Below are 22790 nucleotides of genomic sequence, written 5' to 3'. Positions count from 1 at the left end.
TCAGGTCTGACCGACATCCTTTTCTCCAAACTCATAAATCTTGTGATTAACTTGTGATTAGCTTCATGCTTGAATTCTTTCACACACACACACACACACACGCTGCTCTATAATGCAGGTTGCCACACAAGCTTCAATCAATTTCAATTGAATCTTAATAAATGTAGAGTAGTGTGACTGGACTTCAGTAACAAGTTTTGTTACGCATCCAAGTGGCTTCATCAGGGTTTTCCTGTTACTTAAACATTGTGTATGATGTGATTCAAAGCATTGGAATTGTGATACAATGCCTCTTTGGGTCACACATGATTAAATGTCTCAGGTATGCTGATGTAAAACATGTTAATAAAGATGTAGGCACCTTATTCTCATGCAGGTGCAGGCATAATTATCTCATCTCATTTGTTCATTGTTTTGTTTTTGTTTTTTTCATTTATTTTCAATCATATTTTTATCCTTGTGTGGGTTGTGGTGTATTCAGAACCTGTGTGGATCTCTATTTCGGGAGCCTATGTACTGTATGTAATGTGTAAATATACCCCTGGGATTTCAGGACCATAACAGCATCTGGTAAAAGGCTACAGGTAATTTGATGGATATAGTGGTTAACACGTTTGTCTTGCACCTCTGGGGTTGTTGGTTTTGATTCCTGCCTTAGGCCTGTGTGCATGGAGTTAACATGTTTTCCCCTGTTTCTTCCTGGAGGGGTTTCCTATGGGTATTCTGGTTTGTAGGCTGATTGTCTGATCTACACTGAATGGAGTATGTGTGTGTGATTGTGCTCTGTGATGTGTAGGCACCCTGCCTAAGGTGTATGAGGATAGGCTTCAGTCTCCCTGTGACCCTTCAGCTTTAGTTTGGGAGGTGACAAATGACCAAATGCTCCAATCCCCAAGACTTCACCCACATATGGATGGTGTCTATGCCAGAAATAACTAAGAATGAGGAGATTGAGACACTAATGATTATTTTATATGTTGATAACATTTCAACTTTCTTGACACCTTCACATATTCTCATATTTTGCGCAGGTTTTTTTTTTCTGTAGATCATGTAAATAATATATTCTGTTCCTCTTTCATTGAAAAATGTGATTTCTTCTTCCTTAAGTTCCAGAAAGAAAGGTAGAGAAACTCATTGAATTTTTCTCTATGCTTGAACTAATAGCAAAGCTGTCACCTTGTGAATGTGACTTTAGTTGGATAGTCTCACATAGCCAGACCTTCAGACTGATAGCAGATGTTCTGGACTCCATAACAGTTTTTACTGGCCAAGGACCATTCAAGTGGATGTCTGACTGACATGTAAAGCAACCAGTCACAGTTTTGTTCTGCATTATGTTTAAGGGCATGAAAATGTAATGTCAGTTTCCCTACAAAAACATACTGGTGTACAACCAGATTGTTTAATTAAGCAATTTAATGAGTATACACTACCAGTCAAAAGTTTGGACACACCTTCTAATTCCATGGTCTTTCCTGATTATTTCTTTCTACATTGTAAAACAATGCTGAAGGTGGCCGAAATACACAATGATCTCGTTTGAGCATCATGCTACTGATGCTCTGTAAAGCCTTCATAACGGCTCTAATCTGAGGTGCTGTTAATTGGTGATTTCTGAGGCTGGTAACTCTAAATGAACTTCTCCTCTGCAGCAGAGGTAAGTTTTGGTCTTGCTTCACTGGGATGGTCTTCATGTGAGCCAGTTTCATCATGGTGCTTGATGGGTTTTGCAAATGCACTTGACAATACTGTTCTTGCAAGAACTATTCCAGAACACCAGACCTTCGTATCTTAAAATAACAACTGACTGTTTTTTGTTGTCATTACATATGGATTACTTAAGTCCATGTGTGTTATTTCATAGTTTTGAAATCTCCAGTATTGTTCTAGAATGTAGAAAATAAATCCCTAAACAAAAAACATTGAATTAAAAGGTGCGTCCAAACTTTTGACTGGTAGTGTATATGATAGCTGTTTTAAAAAAATGTGGAAAACATGTCTTCTGGAAATAATGAAGAATCTGATGTTGACGTCAAAACTTCTTCCAATTTTGTGTGCCATATGTATGTGTTTTGTAGGTGTGACCCCACCATTAGCTAGGTAGCCTATAAACTTGTGATACTTGAGCTGGACAAAGCTTGAATTGTCAACAATGACCAGTGCACAAATTTAAAGTTACATAGTTCATCCTACTTGCAGCATATTGCCATTTGCTGTGCGTGTTATGGAAAAATGCCTAATCAGAATCCTCTGCAGGTGTTGCAGGAGTGCAGTAGGAAGTGGTAAATTTACTAAAAAAAAACTTTTTTTCACTTTGCCTAGAAAAAGGAAGGCAGGCTTCTCTGTAGCGCAATCAAAGAAAAAAATGTAGCTGACAGCTGATTTGGATTCTGAGCCTTCTGGACTTGAGAGATCAAATGCACTTAGAGGATAGTAGCTGGAAGCTGTATGAATGAAATGCAAAATCTCCTAGAGGCAGTGTAACACAAGCCATGCAGTGAAGTGCACAGCTTGGTGTAGCTTAGTAATATATAAGAATGGCCCATTATAGGGTTCTTTCTTTTTGTGATGAATGTGCAGACGGAGAACACACAGCGAAACTTGAAGTCCTGTCAGATCTTTGTTGCACAGGTCCAGGTTGAAAAACTAAGCATATGTGAGAGATATGTGTTATTGGAAATGGTAATGCTATTTTTGATGAAGTGAGTTTCAAAGACAGCAATTTTCAAGCCAGGGTAAGGACTGACCAAACCTCCAAAGCACAATGCACCAAAATGACAGGGTATAATTTATTTTATATTTGGCAGAAACCCTTATCCAGAGTGACTTACACAATTGAGGGTTAAGGGCCTTGCTCAGGGGCCAGCAGTGGCAGCTTGGTGTACCTGGGATTCAAACTCACAGCCTTCAGTTCAGTAGTCCCTCACCTTAACCACTAAGCTACCACCTCCCCCCACATCCCCACATATTTTTGCTGCTGACAAACACCAAACACAGGGATTTGCTCCAGAGAGGTGCACAATCCAAGACAAGTGGTCATAATGATTTTGGAAGTGTTACACGTCTACATAAATATGCAGTAGATACAGTATATGATTATATATGAACCATTAGAAGACATAAATATAAAGTGGCTTTCACTTAAGAGAACTGTATAATGGCCATCACTCTGCCTAGGCTAGGGAGTGAATTACATTTTTATTAGTCATGTTGAAATGTCAGAATTCAAAATGACTAAACCCAGCACTCTGGATAAAGGTATTGCAATATATACATAGAAAAAGTTGGGAAAAAACTTTTTTTCATGCAAATGTTTATATCGTCACAGTAAATGGTGATATCAACCCCATTTCTGCTCTCTGATATGCCCCAACAGAGTTAACAAAGGTATCGAAACAGAGTTAAAAAATCTCACACTGAAAGCCAACAGTGTCCTGAATAATTTTATATAAGACTTGCAGCGATAAAATGATTTGTTTGTTTGAAAACGTCTGATAAGTCGATTGCCGGTGTACTGGTGAAAGGGCTAAAGCAGTAGCAGTATCTTGAGTGTAAAAGTACTCTGAAGGTTTAATATAAATAGACTCAGTGATTCTCATCCTTAACAAAATGCAGTGCTTATATACTGAGTGCATCTTATCATCAACGAAGAGCAACATGAGTACTCAAGTAGCTCTTTTCCTCAGCAGAAACAGTATCAGAACTCAAATCATTCTTGTTCCCAAATAATATCAATATCATCACATGAGTGGAAGGAACCCTTAAGGCACAGCTCCACTCTATGATCCTCAAGGTAGAGCAATAGTAATGCTTTGAGCAGTCATTATTTTCTAAAGAATGTGTTTTATGCATGTATGCATTCATTTTAGTGTTATGCCTCAGAATAGGTGAAAGAATGTCAGACACTGTGGGGAAAGGATTAGTGATGATGGTTTAAGGGAGTGAGTGGGAGGTTGCATGAGTGGGACTCTGAAAACAGTCCTGTAAACACCTGTAACCTGGACTGCTGAAAACAATGCCTGAAAAAGCACACCTCACAAAACTAGTCACACTTAACTTAGAAACTTTCATCCCTGAGGTGAAAATAGCTGACGGTGACGGAGGTCTAGTTTAATTCTGACTGATAAACAGCTGCTTGGAGCATTACTCAGGGATCTACCCTGGAGGACCTGGGAAATAACTTACAGCCTTTAGTTCCCACTCCAGATGGTGGCCCTTCATTTCACCAGAGCATGATACGAATAGCAAGAACCTCGGCACTGTTTGCGTGACATTCATATGGATCTCCCAGGCAATTCCTGGAACAGGAACAAGGGAATGCAGGGAATGATGCTGTCTGTTTGGATGTGTGTCTCTATATAAGCAGATGCACATGTGTCACCCCCAAAGTCCCATTTCTATCAACCGCTCTCTTGTTTGAAATCTAAATCGGCTAAATATCAAATGACTTCAAAAGTGCACTGCTACCTGTTGAGGAAACACAGCTTCAATAAATTGGCTGACTCTTAAACAGGAATACCAAATTAAACCTATCAACATATTTATTGGACATGATGTTCAACAATCAACAGGAGAATAAAGAAAAAAGTTCAACCAAACATGCTAACATCACGGAAGAGTAGCTATTAAGCATGAATTAGCATGAGGTCATTTGCATAATTTGAACATAATCCACTGTTAGCAACATTAATGGAAGCTGTTCCTTTTGACAAATTGTCATAAGCAACAAATGCAACTACTGATTCAGCGATTAGTGATTTAGTGTAAGAAAAAAAAAAAAAAATTAAAAATTCCTTTTAAAATGCTGAAATCAGAGAAAGACTGAACTGGTGATATGTTCAACAACATTCAACACCACTATAACAGCTAAATGTACACTGCAATTACATGGACGGAGTATAAAATAATAAATTATGCGTGAGAATTGTTTTATTTTTCTTTAGGAGATATCTTATAATCTCATAATAGGTAGCCAATTTGCTTTCATCAAAATCTCAGCTTCTGCGAAAAAAAGAAATAATAATAAGTGTACAAAATGATGGAAACACGGGCACAATGGGGAAAAAGGCAGTAATTAGCTGTGAGAATACTGCAGTGTGTACAACATTTCCAGCTTAGAACTGAAAACGAATGAAAGAGCAGTTAATTATGTGTTCGGAAAACAAAAAGATTCAAAGAGTAATGTTGTGATTTAATTGTATTCACTGTTGGTATTTCGTTTCAGGTGTGTGTGTGTGTGTGTGTGTGTGTGTATGTGCTTGCATTTTGACAAGTTCTCCTTGCTCTAAAATTAAATTATTGAAGAAACGCTTTTGATCGTTGGGATTTGCAGCAGTCTGAAATCCACTCTGCACAATTTAGCCTCTTGTGTTTTGAAAAGACCAGAGCTTTATTGTTTTTTAATACTTTTTTCTTTGCAACTCCCAATTGAATTACACAGCTACACAGTGCTGCTTTTTCTGCTTGAGGAGCAAATCTGAATAGCAGCGTACTGTATGCTCCAGTAATTTGGCGATTAAGGAAAGCTCACATTATATTGGTATGTGATGGCACAGACGTGCCCGGTATTTGGATGGAATAAAATGAAATAAAACTGAAGTCTTTATTCAATGCATATTGCTGAACAGCAAACACAATAAGCAAACAGGCATTCTGTCTGCCTTTAAGGAAATGAATAAATAAAAATGAAATGCCTGCCTTTTAATTCTTGCACTAAACAAATGCTTTCCCAAAGTTTTACAGAGGAACCAGCTAACCAGAACTTTAATTTGCAGCCTGCGTTTCTCCAACAAGCCTTCTTACTTTTACATTTACTGCCAACAGCTTCATGGTACATGTAACTGCAGTTACTATACAGATTTATTCTTCATAGTACTGAAAGAAAAAAATGAATGATGTAAAAAGAACCATTAGGAACAAATGCAAAAAAAATGTACAGTACCTTCCAGAATTATTGGTACCCTTCATGAAAATATGTTTGTAAACACTTTTAAGGTGTCCAGAAAATGATCAGGATCCTTATAAGTAATACCTTATGATGCCTGATCAGAGGAGAATAACAGCAGTAAATCTCTTAATGTAGTCTAACAAGGTTAGAGACACTTGTCCTCCATGAAGAACATTTTAAGCTCCTGTAACTTCTGAGCTTTGTGCACATGGACTTCATTCTTCATTCAGACTACAGAATCTCTGTAGGGGTCAAATTTATAGTCTGAAATAGTTGTTGAATAATATTGATTTCATGTCTCTGGAATCATTTCTTTGCTGTTCTCATCATCCTGTTGAAAACAAGCAAAGTCTGAAGGTGCTGGCAGAGGTAAACAGGATTTGTTCTAAAATAGCTGGGAATTTAACAGAATCCAGAATGTCATGAAGTCCCTTTGGAGCACCAGTCCATCATTACAAACCTACCTCTGTATTTTATAATGGATATCAAGTGCTGTAATTATATATCACTAAGAATTCTTATGGTGTATGACCATAAGATCTAATCATGTCAGCTGTAGTTCTAATGACACTTGGTGAAGTTCAGGTGTCTTTTTTTTTTTTGGTTCTAAGGAAAGGCTTCTTTCTTGCAGTGCTTCCAACCCACTTGCTGTTATGAAAGTGGCATTTATCTGTTATTTTCAGCAGGTTAAATTTTATAACCACAAGAAAGTGTCCAATTCTATAACTGTGATCTTTTTTTCCTCCTTTCATCATCCGCTTCACAGTGTGGGGGGTAAGTGCTCATAGATAGGTCAAGTTTTATCCTCATATATATAAAAACTATGGAAACGGGGTATGGTTGGACAGTAACAACAAAGTTTCTAGGGACTGAAACTTTGCAAGAGAACAACTGAAAAAATATATGTTTTCCAAAAACAACAATTCATTTGCATTTATTTAAAATATAAATAAATACAATAATTTTGGCACATGTATTTTAGAGAAAATACTATTATTTAAAAAAAAGAAAAAAAAGAACAAAGATACGTTGTTTACTGCTATTTGAGTGGATAATTAAAAAAGAAATTTGCGTGTGATATTTATTTCATTATCATTTTGATGGATCCCAATCGTTTTTGAAGAATGCCAATAATTCTGGAGGGTGTACAGATGATGATGTTTTTCTTTCCGATATGCAGCTTCTTGAAAAAATGTACATGAGAAAAAGAAATCCTGAGAACCTGTTTAGCTTTCCAGACCTGCAATAAAGCTAACACATCCATTACATTCACTGCACAATCCTTTTCTGTCCAAAGCTAGCATCAAAGCATTAAAATGAGGCATCTCCTTGTCTGAGTTTACTGTACGACCAACAAAATACTTGAGACACAAAGTCATGACTGTACAAACACACATTAAACAATACTGTACAAATTAACCTTTTCCCATTCTTTCAACTTTACCAGAACTGGAATTTGAGTGTGGTACCAGACCCCGGCTTGGAGCACGTCTATTCTGAAGTGCCTGGATCACAGACATGTATATCTTTAATAAGTACATGGTATTATGTACATGTTGTTTTGACAAACATGACATAGAGACTAAAAAAAAAAACATTTTGTTAACAACAAATATTTCTGTGCTTCAGCGGCTAAAGTACTGCATGATGATACTCCAAAGAGGGAGTAGGGGAACACGCAGCACTTCTTGTTAATATGATGTTCACGTTACATGAAATAGCAAGACACATCCAACTCAGTGTCAGTGAAAGAAATGTCTCTTAATGTCAATCCAGAAAAAAGAAAAAAAGAAAAGAAGAAAATCTCTTAAGACAGGTGAAATACATTTCCTCACTGGTCACATCCTTAGGGTTTGAAGTATCCTTTTGGTTCTGTCTCTCCTCTGTCTTTGGCCTGTGCCAGGTCCATTAAATAGGAGCCTCCCTGCACTCCACTCACATGACAACAGTTTGCATGGCATAGGGAGTAACAAGGCATCCATTCCCAGTCTGAATGTGTGTGGTCAGTGCTTCAAGGTATTTGTCACCTGTTGGAAAATACTATTACTCTACCATAAATAAGTTCACAGATGGCCTTATAGCGGAAGTCCATCCTCATGTGGTACACAAACACCACCTACATCAACACTAAAAGCATCAAGTCAACAGACCACCACGTTACTACAAAACAGAAGGGTTTTTTTTTTATTATTATTATTATTTTTTTTTTACAACACATGGTCCTCTCTTCTTCCCATTGAAGGTCAGAGTAAAGGTATTCTGCACTGAGGTTTCCCAGTGCTTCCTTAAATTCACAGAGCAATTTCCTCACTTCCACACTGGCTCTGTCTTGAACACTGCCCAGATGTCTGGATGTCCCCCACTGACCCTAGCCACCAATCAAAAAAGGCAGGCCGATGTGTGTTGGTGAACTCAGTGCTGATAGTGGAGTGGCTTGCTGGAGTGGTGGACAGGAAAGACACATCTGTCTGAAGATGGAGCTAGGAGTGAGGAGGTGGGGCTTAACTGGATTTTTATACCTGCACGTGGGTTCCCTGCTGCTGAGGTTGCTGCTGCTGCTGTACATGCAGGCACTGAATGCTTGAAAGGATTTTCTTCTGATGGCCTGCCAACACAACTCCCATCTTCCCGAGTTCACTAATAACGCACAGGAAGAGTGAAATTACAAAGAAGCAGTGTGAAAGTGTTTTTCGTATTAAAGGTAAAAGTTTCACACTGGTTTACCACACACTGAGCAATTTCCTGCCATTAAAAAAAAGCACACATTTTGGGAGTAAATATGGTTGATTTACATAACAGGAGGAATGGGAACAAGGTGGCACTTTATACCCACTGCATATGCTTGTAGAGGAGTATGCCTCTCATTGATAACTCACTGCCTGTGTAGGCAACTTAATACCTGACAATGCTGGTCTTATTTTCAGCTCAAACATGACTAAACTACTTCTGGCTAAAGAGAATTATTCTCAGAAAGAGTGCTTTTCAAATTCATTAAAATATTCACTAAACGATGAGCCAGTTTTTTTTTTACTATTAAAAGTAAAATTACTGAGAATTTATTGAACAATTCAAATTCAAAATAGATTTTTCAGCACTGCTTGTGTTCTTCCAAATGCGTGCAGACTGATTATCTTTGTCTGGTTTAATATAATACTGAGAATTTATCGACAACTTATATCAGTGCAACACTTTGTATAGAAAAACAAAAATAATGACACTATCAAATATTATATGTGCCGTTCATTATAAACTGGCTCTCGAGTCCTTACAACCTGATATAAACGTCAATAACGGCATTTGAGGAACTTTCACACTGATCCTCATTCGTTTATAGTCCATGTTAAAATAATTACTGAGTGAGTTTAGTTATCAGCTCTATACATCAGTGACTGTGCATGTGCAAACTAAAGCTCTAAGCCTTACTGTATATCTGTTCCGCTTTGGCACTTTTTATCTGTAACCTGAGCGACATAGTTCTGACCGTGATAGTCACATTCAGTGCCAGAAATCACTCCACCTTTACTAACTGTGACAGTTTGATTATAAGTTGAAATGCTTCATTGAGTCCATGCAGAAAAACAATTTGCCACATTTACAAAATGCGCCCATGATCAGTACAATATGTGACACAGTATAGTTAAACATATAGCTAGTTTTTAAGAAAGCTGTCCGTACTTTTCCAAGCATCGACTGTGATACTAACCTGACACTGACATACAGGACTGAGTCGAGACTGACGTAGCCACCACTGGAGAAATGTTCTTTGTACTGACTCATCTTAATGGAGTCCAGCCAGTCAGCAACGGTGCTAAATGCAGGCTCTGGAGTTACTGGGTCCTCCCTGAGGGTAGAGGGGGGAATAGAGTCATTCATTTCTCACGCCATCTCAAACTGACAAAAAAAAAAAATGTTTGTGTTTTTTATTCTTTGTTTTTTTAATAACTGCACTGTAAATGCTTGAAGCAAGGACAAAATTAAATATCATCACAGGGTAACATTTAGAACAGACAAGAAGATGATATATGCTGAGATCATCTGGGAAAGAAGCCATTTAGCCATTAGTACAAAACTGTATAAACTTAAAAATAACCACCCTGTTTATAGTAGTTTATATTGTTTTTGCATTATCCCTGTTTTCCTGTTTGATCATTTTTTCTTTTGTCATTTATTATTTGATTGTTTCTGGAGGCTGAGCACTGACATTTGTGTGTCCGTGATAAAAATCTGTTTTAATATTTAGAGACTGTTGCAGGGTTTGGGAAAAGTACTGAGAAATTACATTTAAGTGAAAGTAGAGATAACGTGTCACTGAGTCTGCATCTGAAGATGTTTCAATAGAGAAAAAGCAGACACAAGATGATGACTTGGCATAATGCACAGATTATAGTTGTTTTCTATTCAATGCATTTTGATTGGATGATTTACCCTGAAATACAACTAAAATGCAAATAAATTGTTTGCAAGCCCAATTCTATTAATGTATAGCATGCAGTCTTTAGATGGATGAGAGACCTTCGAAAACTTGAGCATCTAAACAGTAAGTAAAATGTTTTATCTTGGAAAATAAATTAAGTAAGAGTAAAAGTATGCAATTTTTTAGTAACATTCAACTATCAATACCCATAAATAATAACATGATATGCTAATATTATAATACTGCCATACAATTACTTTAGAATTTCCACCCCTGGAAACATGTTTAATTTTGTTTTGTTTCATAGCTTTGAAATTACTTATTAATTGGTTTTTAAAATTAATTAGATGTAAAACACTCAATAAAGTGAATTAATCTGAAAATGGAAAACGAATCAAACCCAGCATTTAGACAGCAGGTTAAATTCTCTGCATGTTATATTCTTACACACTTTGATTAGGTTACATTAAACATTGATTAATTTCCTTTCTCATATAATTCAATTGTTATTGAGATACTATGTATCCAGGATTAGATCAGTTAGCCTATGTGTCCAGTTTCAAAGTAGAAAGTAACAAAGGCATGAACTGGAGAAAGAGCTGTGTCTGGTGAAAGCTCCCTGTAGAGTGTATGTGTGTGTCAGTGTGTGTGTATGTGTCATAGGTAGCTTTCACAGAAGCCTTGGAAAGGCTTGTCAGAGCTAATCAGCAGCCAGAACATGCGGCTTTCCAGATCTGCTAGGATGCCTGATTACAGTGTAATCCCTGTAACACACATTCACACACATGCACACAATCACATCAAGAGAATTTCAGGCTCTGCTCTGTCCAAATACCAAAAGTGACCTGTGCTGTTCGCTGGACTCAGAGTAAAAGCAGACACGTTACGCTTTGATGGTGGTTACTGCCCAACTAAACAAACCAGCCTTCATCTGCTTCCAGTCTGGAGTTTCTCAGAAAACTTTGATTTGGTCATCCACCTGGTTCCTATCTATACTAGCATAACATCATATCTGCACAATCTCTGTTTTTAATGCTTTTTACAGAAAGAAAAACATGCAGTTCCATACTAACATCCATAACACATTCCCTATTATATTTTACACACACACAAGGTTGATGAACAGAATGAAAGGAAGACATAATTTATTAATCTTGCATTGAAAATCAATAAATCATAGGATTAACAAATGTGCATAAGTGTAAGTAATGGTCATCGCTGCTGTACACACACACACACACACACCACATTTTTACATATACACTATATCGCCAAAAGTATTCGCTCACCTGCCTTGACTCGCATATGAACTTAAGTGACATCCCATTCCTAATCCATAAGGTTCAATATGACGTCGGAACACCCTTTGCAGCTATAACAGCTTCAATTCTTCTGGGAAGGCTGTCCACAAGGTTTAGGAGTGTGTTTATGAGAATTTTTGACCATTCTTCCAGAAGCGCATTTGTGAGGTCACACACTGATGTTGGACGAGAAGGCCTGGCTCTCAGTCTCCGCTCTAATTCATCCCAAAGGTGTTCTATCGGGTTGAGGTCAGGACTCTGTGCAGGCAAGTCAAGTTCATCCACACCAGACTCTGTCATCCATGTCTTTATGGACCTTGCTTTGTGCACTGGTGTACAGTCATGTTGGAAGAGGAAGGGGCCAGCTCCAAACTGTTCCCACAAAGTTGGGAGCATGGAATTGTCCAAAATGTCTTGGTATGCTGAAGCATTCAGAGTTCCTTTCACTGGAACTAAGGGGCCAAGCCCAGCTCCTGAAAAACAACCCCACACCATAATCCCCCCTCCACCAAACTTTACACTTGGCACAATGCAGTCAGACAAGTACCGTTCTCCTGGCAACCGCCAAACCCAGACTCGTCCATCAGATTGCCAGATGGAGAAGCGTGATTCGTCACTCCAGAGAACGCGTCTCCACTGCTCTAGAGTCCAGTGGCAGCGTGCTTTACACCACTGCATCCGACGCTTTGCATTGCACTTGGTGATGTATGGCTTGGATGCAGCTGCTCGGCCATGGAAACCCATTCCATGAAGCTCTCTGCGCACTGTTCTTGAGCTAATCTGAAGGCCACATGAAGTTTGGAGGTCTGTAGCGATTGACTCTGCAGAAAGTTGGTGACCTCTTCGCACTATGCGCCTCAGCATCCGCTGACCCCGCTCCGTCAGTTTACGTGGCCTACCACTTCGTGGCTGAGTTGCTGTCGTTCCCAAACACTTCCACGTTCTTATAATACAGCTGACAGTTGACTATGGAATATTTAGGAGCGAGGAAATTTCACGACTGGATTTGTTGCACAGGTGGCATCCTATCACAGTTCCACGCTGGAATTCACTGAGCTCCTGAGAGCGACCCATTCTTTCACAAATGTTTGTAAAAACAGTCTGCATGCCTAGGTGCTTGATTTTATACACCTGTGGCCATGGAAGTGATTGGAACACCTGATTCTGATTATTTGGATGGGTGAGCGAATACTTTTGGCAATATAGTGTACGTTATATGTGTGGTGACCTGAGTGAGTAACCTGGAAAAAACATTTACTTAAAATCATTTTTCCCTCAAACAACTGAAAGGGCAGAATATTGTTTCTTTCCTATTTATTCCACTGAACATGACCAACACGCAACCACGGTTTATTAGTATTTATAATAAATATCACTATAAAAGCCTTGCCAGAATATTCAGATGTCCCATACCTCCAGCAGGCATTCCATGTTTAATAATGATATCCTTTATTTTATTCTATTAACAAGGAAAATATCCGGTACAGATTATTAAAAATTGATTATATTTACAATATAAACTCGATTTGGAGTCTTTATCTTTTACAAACTCTTCAGGCTATTAGGCTTATATCAAATTTACAAAAGCACACTATATAAATTCAAACTGTTTCTTTCCCATACCCAAAATAAGTATTTTATTTTTAATTAAGATTGAGATTAAGATTATTGATAATCCTTATTCTTTGATTAAGATTATTACCCAACATATTTACTTGAGTGTTTATTTTAGATCTGGGTGCTCTGCTTTACACACACATTTTTAAGCCAACTTTCTGTTTTAATGAATCTTTTTTGTTATAATACACAATTTAATAAGATAGTTGAATTAGACACTCTGGGTCACTGGGGAATCCATTACTAAATATAAAAGCTTAAAAATATATCTCTGCCCAAAACCTGATTTAGAATAAAGCATATCTGTGTTTTCTCACCAGACAGTGCTGTTGGCCAGCTGTTTCAGGCTGCTAGGGTTGCGGATCAACCGGTCCAGATTGATGACAATCTGTCCAAACTTAGGCCTGTCGCTACGGTTCTTTTCCCAGCAGTCCAACATGAGCTGGTGCAACACCACAGGGCAGTCCATTGGTGCAGGCAGCCTGTAGCCCTCATCTACAGCCTTTATCACCTGAAGAGGAGCAACAGAAAGAGCTAAGATAAAATACATTTTTAAATATTAAGTATTTATGTACTATTTTACACTTTTTTATATAAATTTGGATATGCAACTTTTTTCCTCTTTATTTAAGAATTTTGTTTTTTGAGCTTAAATGCAGAAAAAATATTGCCACAACCATTATGTACAAAATACACCAGTTTCATGCAAAGCTAGCAATTAGCTTAACTCTGCTCACAGGACCATAGTGAATCCGATACACAGCATAGATGCTGTTGCCATGACAAAGGAAAGGAATAGATGGATTTCTTTTATGCTGTGAACTAAATTTCCACAACTCTTCTGAAAGTGTTGCTTTTAACTGGCATGGAGGTAGACTCGTGTCCTGACTATAAAGTTGCAAGTTAGCCATACTGTATAATTTCCTAAACTTGGTTGATCCCAACATCCAGTTAGAGTCTTGCTTCCAAAGTTAGAAATAAGGAAATCAAAAGGTTTATTATGTGGAAACTCTCCTGTGAGCCAGGCACGATGGATTTCAATTCTGTTGTTATAAAGCAGCCTATGAAGAGAAACCTGGCAATGTTCTTTCAGCAGATGCATTTAATTGGTTTAGATTGCAAGAGTCAGTTCTTAGTCTTTAGGGGAAGTGTTGTCAGGGGAATTAAAGTGCTTCAGCAGAGAAATTCTGCAGGCTGATGGCAGAACCCCTTGAAGTTTATATGACAAGGCACAGAAGGATCAGTGGGGAGTGCTGGCTTTGCAGTAACTAGACTGAGTGTATACAGTACCTTTCTGTAAATGAGAGTAAGAAAGCTTGAGAAAAAGGCAGAGAGAAGGTGAAGGGTAGCTGCACATTATTTCTCTTAGGATTTAAGATTGTTTAATGCTACAGACTTCATTATTTCTGTTCTACAAACCACTTGGACAGCAATGAAGGTAGTATGTGTGATCTGATTATACTCACATCCTGATTGGACATCTCCCAGTATGGCCGTTCCCCATAAGATATGACTTCCCACATGGTGATACCATAACTCCACACATCGCTAGCTGAAGTGAACTTCCTGTAGGCAATGGCCTCTGGAGCTGTCCACCGGATAGGAATCTTTCCCCCCTGTGTCAGGCAAAAAATAACCAACAACAATAAGCCAACAAAACGACACAAAGTAAGAAATATCAGACAATAAGATTTGCTTGGAAGATAAAATAACAGATTGCATGGCATATCTCAATACTCACCAGAAAGATTGCATGGCATATCTCAATAGTCACTTTAAACAATACTCTCACCTGTCACTTTATCATGAAAACTTGTACACCTGCTCATTTATGAAAAATCAGCCAATCGTGAGGCTGCAGTGTAATACATCAAATCAAGCTGATGCCAGTCAAGACTTTTACTTAATGTTCACACCAACATCAGAAAGGGGAAAAAATGAATTAATCTTAGTGACTTTGATCGTGGCATAGATGTTGGTTCTAGATGGTTTGAGTATTTTAGAAACTGTTGATCTTATGTGATTTCCTCAGTCTCTAGAGTTTAGACATAATGGTGCGAAGAACAAAAATAGATCCAGTAAGCGGTAATTCTGTAGGTGGAAAAGTCTTGCTGAAGCAAGTGTTCAAAGGAGACCTGCCAAAATCTAAATCCCTGAGACCACATTTTCTCCCATTCTGATGTTTGATGTGAACATTAACTGAAGCTCTTGACCTGTATCTGCATGAATGTATGCACTGCACTGCCGTCGCATGATTGGCTGTTCGGATAATTGCTTGAATATACAGTTGTACATGTGATTCTAATAAAGTGGTCTTTGAATGTTCATTCACTACACACTAACTATATCTTTGTTTTATATGCCAATGATTCTCAAACCTTTTGGAGCTAGGTATATGAAACTACTCACATTTGTAATATTACACTTAATTTTACGGCGCTCAATATTGCTAAAACTCTGCATGGGGTCTCTTTCATCACTTTCTCATTTTGATAATATTTTCTCACTCAGGCTTAGTTAGTCTGTTGATCCAAACATGGCTGATTGATAATAAGAGTCTAAGAGAGCCTAAATTCTATCTATTGCTCCTCATGGAGAATTGAAAAAATGAAAAGGTCTTCTGTGATTGGTCCTATCTCTAATGAACCCAGTTGGTGGGTATCACTGTAATCACTCTGCACATCTGAATGCATTTTCTAGTGTTGCACTGTAACGTGCACATCGATCAGCATGGAGATTATTCTCGCTATGCATGCTGGGAAAAGATTATGCAGTTTCATTACTAGCAAAGACATGAAGAATTTCTGAATTAATTATTCTTTTGCACCAAAATCCAATCTTGGGTGAAACCAATATAAAACACAAGTGAAATGTTCACTGGATCCAGTCGATGAGGAGAAATTAGGTCAGTAGTTGCTGTTTGCCCAAAAGCCTATATGGACAAATGTAGATATGATGGACAGCTTAGTGATGCAGCTTAATAAAACATCTCTGAAGAGAAAGAGTTCTGCTCCCCAAGACCTCTCTCTCTCTCTTTCTCTCCCTCTCTCTCACTGTGTTCTCCTGTCCTTTTGAGTAAATGCTTAGCTATCCACCGCCATCCTACCATCACCACTGCCATCCTAGAAGTTTTCATCAAACACACACTACTGACCTACTTCTCATTATACAACTAGATCAAGCCTGCCTTTCAATTTTGTTTCATCTTTGTTTCATTTCATTTATGCTGGGGAGGAGAGTGCAGCATTAAGGGATAATTAGAATTCTAAAATAAGCCCTTTGCTGTGATGTTCCTGGATTATGACATTTTTTCCCCCATGACAATAGAAAAGACAAGGACAGGTGAAAGACAAGAAAATCTATAATAGATAAAAAGAAAGAGAAGAAGAAACTTGTAGCTCACCCTGGTGGTGTACACTGCATCAGGGTCGTCCTCCAGCACACGGGACAGTCCAAAGTCTGATACTTTACACACCAGATTTCCGTTTACCAGAATGTTTCTTGCTGCAAGGTCTCGGTGTACGTAGTTCATCTCAGAGAGATACTGCATCCCAGCAGCAATCCCTCGCATCATGCCCAAAAGCTGAATCACTGTAAACTGTCCATCATGTTTCTACACACCACAATGCAGAAACAAACACAGCAATACCGTATGAATGGCTCCTATATAAACACTACAGCACATTCTAAAGAATAAAAAATAGACAGATACCTTGATCGATAAGTCTTCATAAGTGCTATAAATGTCTACATATGCTCTCTTAGATGGAATATATTTCCTTTTAGCATTAGTGAGACTCAGAGATGCTACCTGCTGACTATACACTTTAGTTTTGTTGTCATAGCTCGACCTGTCAGAATCCCCGCTTTCACTGTGATCACAGTACACACCCTTTTAAAGGTATTGTGTACCAACAGTTTCTTCCCTCTGTCTGTCACCTTCTTTGTCTAGGAGATTCACAATAATTTCATCTACCTAAATAATTTCATCTCGATTCCCTACAGATTTCCACTGCTCAAAACCTGCTGTCATTATTCTAACCCCAGCTTCTCCTCATATCCAGCCTCTCATTAACAGGATTCCTACAGCTAACATTCAGTATAGTTTTTATAACATTTAGTACTTTTTACCTCTTTTTTGTCTGGCATTTAAACTCAAAACTGTTAACAATCCCTTTTGAGTCTGTCTCTTTTTTCTTTGCCTTGGTATAAATTCTTTGTTAAAATGTTTGTTTAAATAATTTTAAAAGAAAAAGAAATGGTGATGACAAGCTAGCTTCGAGGTTTGAATAAGGACTGGGATCCCACAAAACCCAACAAAAATGGCACAATTATGGCTGGTCATATATTGCAGGATAAAGAAAGGCCATGTAACTTAATATGCAAGACCATGCACATATTAGTGCATTCAATCATTCATCCTCAGTAATTTGTTCATCCTGGCCAGGTTTGGTGCAGTTTCCTAATTTGTTAATATTTTGGGGAAACACATCCAACTATATTAATCAGGAAATAACTACAGAGAGGTAAAATAAAACGCCTATATGCCAGGTCTTCAAATTTATGCTCAAAAATCCCTGACTTTAACTCAATTTGACTGAAGTTAATGCTCATGTTCTGATCCCTGTGAATTTTTAATCAATTTCTATTTGTGGTCATTGCCTTAACGGTGAGCTGGTATCATTAAAAGGGGCTTTTTTTTTGCTGTTGACTAATTCATAAACACTTATATTAAAATGTGTTACCAGTCCACCATGTTCTCTAAACATGGGCCAACATGGTCCTCTAATCTCCAGACTTCTGAACACACACACAAGCCTCTTTCCTATTCCCTACTCTCACACTCGCCTTTTATGAAGAGACTTTCATTCCTAGCCTAGCCGAGAAGTAAACACTCAGTTTTGTTCAGTACACCTGAACTTTACAGAGCTTGATTTGTCCGTGTCTGATGTTCTGGTTTAATGACTTCTGCCTGCGTCTCAGTTCTTGTATTTTGCCTTTGTTAACTCTGTTTGCTGATCGTCTGACCTAAGCCTGCCTAAACCTTTTTACCTTGAATTTGTTTTGTGATTTCTGGATTTGTACACTGCATTTATAAAGATGTTAATTGCTACTGCATTTGTCTCAAATTCACAATTCTATGTATTTTGAGATTAATGGGAAACATTGAATATGTTTTGAATATAGCTTCTGCTCAGAAACTTCAGTGGAAAATCTTGCTTAGCCAGGGAAGTCTTAGCATCTTAGCATGTTACGAATGAATGGTTAAAAACTTCCACAAGCAGAGAGTGCTATATAGAGTACAAAAAAAATCGGTCACTAATTGTGTCACCAATAGTTCAACTACGTTGATGGATGATGAGCTACTTTTGTTTTATTTGCTTATTGGCAGAATTTCTTTATTGGCTTTTTCCAGTGCTAATGTGAACAAGAAATACTCACCTTCAGAAATGTGTCCAGTGATCCGTTTTCCATGTATTCTGTTATTATCATCACAGGCTTACCTGTAGATTTGGAAGAAGAAGAAGAAGAAGAAGAAAAAGAAGGAGAGGCAGTGTGTGTGTGTGTATGTGACAGAGAGAGAGAGAGAGAGAGAGAGAGGGAGAGAGAGAGAGATTTTACATTTATTTCTCCACAGGAAAAAGACTCAAAAGACATTGCAAAGTGGCCAAAAAGGCTTTATGTTCCATATTTAATTCATTTCTGACACGAACAAATGAATGCTAGTAACACACCCCCCTGGACTACCCGCCTCTCTTCCTCTCCATTCTACCTGCTGCCTGTTACTCATAGTGACAGCCCCTAATCAAAGCTCTCAATAACAGTCAGGCAGATAATTAGAGTGAGCCGTCCTCGGAGAATATCTTTGTCCAGAAATACCATGAATGGTAATGAGTTCCTATGGAGGGAAGCAAGATGGAGGGGGTGGTGGAATGGAGGGAGGGAAGGAAGGAGGCTCCTAGGGGGGATGTGGTGATGAATTGGCCAAGGGAGGAGGGAAGGGGTGCAAAAATCTGCTAATGGGAAAGTGTGCACTTCTCTCTGCACCGGCAGCTGCCAGCACCGCAGATGGGGCTGAAAGAGGGTGGGAGGGAAAGAGACGTTCACACCTGTGTGTCACAAAGTGATTAAAAATTCTCCCTTGATTCCCGTGCAATAACAGCATGTCAATCAAAACAGCTTCAGCCTGAACCCCCACCTGTTCTGTGAGGGGTTCGAAGAGGACAACCAAGGGGCTAATCTGTCCTGATTATCAGCATGGGCTGATGGGAATGATAGGGATGGGAATGATAGGGAATGATCTAAACTCTTAGCCCTCAGACACACCTCCTAGCCATCATAACACATCATGTGATGGTACCTAGTATTGCATCCTGACACCTCATTCACAGGTCTGAGAACTTCCTATTCTGATCTCTGAGGCAGGTAGTTTAAGGTCAAAGGAAAATTACACAAGGGTCCTCAAGAGTGACACAAATGGCAGTGATCGTGATTACCAAACACAGTTCCCTACGCTGAAGTCTGAGGTTAAAGGTGAAGCAGTATTAAGTGAATCACTTTGTTACTGTCCTCCTTTACTTCACAACAACAACAAATCTATCTATTATTCTATCTATCTATTTAATTATATCCTCCAGTCCAATGTGTGTGTGTGTGTGGCACTTATCCGAACGGGCTTGGCTTGCACCTTCAAGCTGTCATTGTTAGTAAAGCACAGCTGGGTTTGTCACACTTATCAAACAGTAAATTACATGACAAGCATGGCAGCGTCACAGAGTCATCAAAACAAACTGGGGCTTAACAAATCGCTCGCCAGTCAGCAAGGCCAATATTCTCCCAAACCCCCATCATCTACATCTGCATCTAGAGACTTACATAGCACTGGTCACAGCTTGGCCTGGGAATGATGACCATTGCAGGATATACACTACCAAATATATACACTACAAATATACACTACAAAAGAATGAGCTAATAGCATTTTTCTATTTTACAGCTTAGAAGGCTGAGTTCATTTCTTAAGAAGTGGCGGGAGGCCCTGTGATCAGTTCATTATGGCAATTAGTAATGAGCTACTCATCCATGCCTGTGGGTAATGGTATATGATTGATATTGGAAAAGGAAGCAGGCTGTGCTCTTAGCTGTAATATATAATTATACTGTCTTGCCAAATGCTAAAAGGAGTGTGATAAAAACAGGCCAATAACCGATGATTACGCATCATTGTGGATCGGTGAGTGGATTTGCATCATTTTCATTCAGTGTATTTAGAACAAAAAATAAGTGGATAATATGTGTGCATGGAATTTAATAGTTATAAAAAGACTAGATAAACTGTGTTATAATAGTCGTATACTACTTTTAAAAAAAAGCAACATTTTTATAATAAACAAAAAAAGTGAACATTTGTGAACTGTTTTGGTGTTTTATTACTATTGTATACTATATGTGTTTTATTACTATTGTATACTATATGTGTTTTATTACTATTGTATACTATATGTGTTTTATTACTATTGTATACTATATGTGTTTTATTACTATTGTATACTATATGTGTTTTATTACTATTGTATACTATATGTGTTTTATTACTATTGTATACTATACGTATTAATACTATACAGTATGTATTATTCATATAACCATTGCTGTAATATCTCTGTTTTCTAGCAAACAGCACAGGTACAGTGGTCAGACTTAAATGAAATAAGACTTAAATGAGACAAAAATTAATTAAAATGAGAGTCATGTGGGTTGCTAATTATTTCAGAATTTTCATTAACATCCATTTTTAACTGAGAAAAATTGACAGCAAGACTTGCACAGTACACAAAGAACACAAATCTTAGTGCTAATGGCACTCAGTACAGAGTTTGTTTAAGGCACAGACTTATAGGCAAAACCTTTCTATCTATCTATCTATCTATCTATCTATCTATCTATCTATCTATCTATCTATCTATCTATCTATCTATCTATCTATCTGTCTGTCTGTCTGTCTGTCTGTCTATCTATCTAATCTGCTAGTTGGCAGATTGCACATTAACGCCTTCTTAATTAAAAATAATCCGCTCAGTTTAGTGAAAAAAAGAAATTAGTCATACTTGGAAAGAAAAACATAATCAATGGTGAAGAATTAAAAAGTTCAGATGAATTAGAATGCATAAAATCATTCTATAATCACATCTTGACACAGTGAATCTATTTTTCTATAATTTAATCATGATGTGCCTTGAGATTTCCACATACAAAAAAATAATAATCAGAGACAGAAATTATAATCATTCCTTTAAAAAAGGTATTCCTTTAAAAGTATTAAATTAAATTGAAAGCAGTGCTTCCATCATAATTCCTGTCAAAAAGTTTACACTTCATTGAAACATGAATTTGGGCCACTTTTCCTGGCACAGACTAGCCCTTATGCCAGACCATAATGGATTTTCAACAGGGAATCCCTTCCCTCTTACTGGAATATAAAACCAGTCAAAAGTAATGCTCCAGGTCAAAAATAATCCCATTATGATCCTCTTCTCTACTTCCCTTGTCCGCAAACCAATCACTAAGTCAGAACCCATCGAGAAAAACGTCTAAAACCATATTAGCTCCGAACTCAGCAGAAGTAGACAGCCTATGCACATTATCAGATTGAAGATAGCCTACTAATCTAGCAGTTAAACGCACAATGGGTTTATCATGGAGACCATGACAGCTCAGTGTTTTTGTTAAGACAGGCTGGAGGATGGCGGTCTAGTCTAGTCCCATTCTTTTAGCCACTGCTCTATTTGCATTACAATGAGCTCAATCACGGTCTAATTTTTCTGTCGCAGGCGATAATGATATACCAGCTCTTTAAGCTCTGCGTAATGTGACAGCCACATTTCATATTCCAACATAATTATGCTTGTGCTCTCTGTCTCCTCCTTTCTCCTTCTGTCAGCAAGTATAAACATAAACCAGAGTTGTCTTATTTCAAACTTTTCTTTCTACTTTAATGCATGCCAAATTGTTCCTGTCAGACAAGTGATTATGCTCTTCTAGCGAGGAGAGGCACAAGATTGGCAGCTGGCTCTGTAACACAGTGTACTGGGGTCTTGACCTGTCGTCTGCCATGGCGCAGCACCATCAGGATGCTCTCTGACCTGTGAAATTACTGTGACACTCAGCACATGATCCTATCTACCCTATCTCACCCAATCAACACACACACACACACACACACACAGAGCAGGAGCAAACCCAACACATGCACACCCACCAATCTGAGTGTATTTATCATATATAATCCTCCTCTTATAGCTTTGTTTTCTATATTCTTAGTTATGTAGAGGACTTTTTTTGTGCTATAGAAATAAAATGTGCTTACTTACAATGAAACCAAACACTCACACACACCAGCAAAGTAGCTACAGTCAAAAAGCAGGTCCAAATGCTGCTAACTTTTTTTTGAGACTTTTTTATTTCTGTTATTTTGTAACCTGCTCACAATAATTCATAAACATAGAAT

General features: G+C 38.0%; 1 protein-coding gene across 1 annotated transcript in view; it reads right to left on the bottom strand.

The window, feature by feature from the left end:
* Positions 1 to 4761: 4761 nt before the first annotated feature.
* Positions 4762 to 22790, bottom strand: part of ek1 (eph-like kinase 1) — a 76880-nt gene continuing 58851 nt past the window's right edge. The window contains exons 12-17 of the mRNA XM_058377083.1: positions 18725 to 18786; positions 16686 to 16895; positions 14749 to 14898; positions 13600 to 13793; positions 9654 to 9791; positions 4762 to 8587 (exon numbers count right to left, since the gene is read on the bottom strand). Of these exons, the coding sequence (XP_058233066.1) occupies positions 8464 to 8587; positions 9654 to 9791; positions 13600 to 13793; positions 14749 to 14898; positions 16686 to 16895; positions 18725 to 18786 (878 nt within the window). The 3' untranslated portion in view covers positions 4762 to 8463. The remainder of the gene's footprint in view (positions 8588 to 9653; positions 9792 to 13599; positions 13794 to 14748; positions 14899 to 16685; positions 16896 to 18724; positions 18787 to 22790) is intronic.

This window comes from Hemibagrus wyckioides, linkage group LG23 (assembly GCF_019097595.1).
Source record: "Hemibagrus wyckioides isolate EC202008001 linkage group LG23, SWU_Hwy_1.0, whole genome shotgun sequence".
Taxonomy (NCBI): Eukaryota; Metazoa; Chordata; class Actinopteri; order Siluriformes; family Bagridae; genus Hemibagrus; species Hemibagrus wyckioides.
The sequence above is the reverse complement of the archived record's forward strand: the minus strand, read 5'-3'. Positions and strand labels throughout refer to the sequence as shown.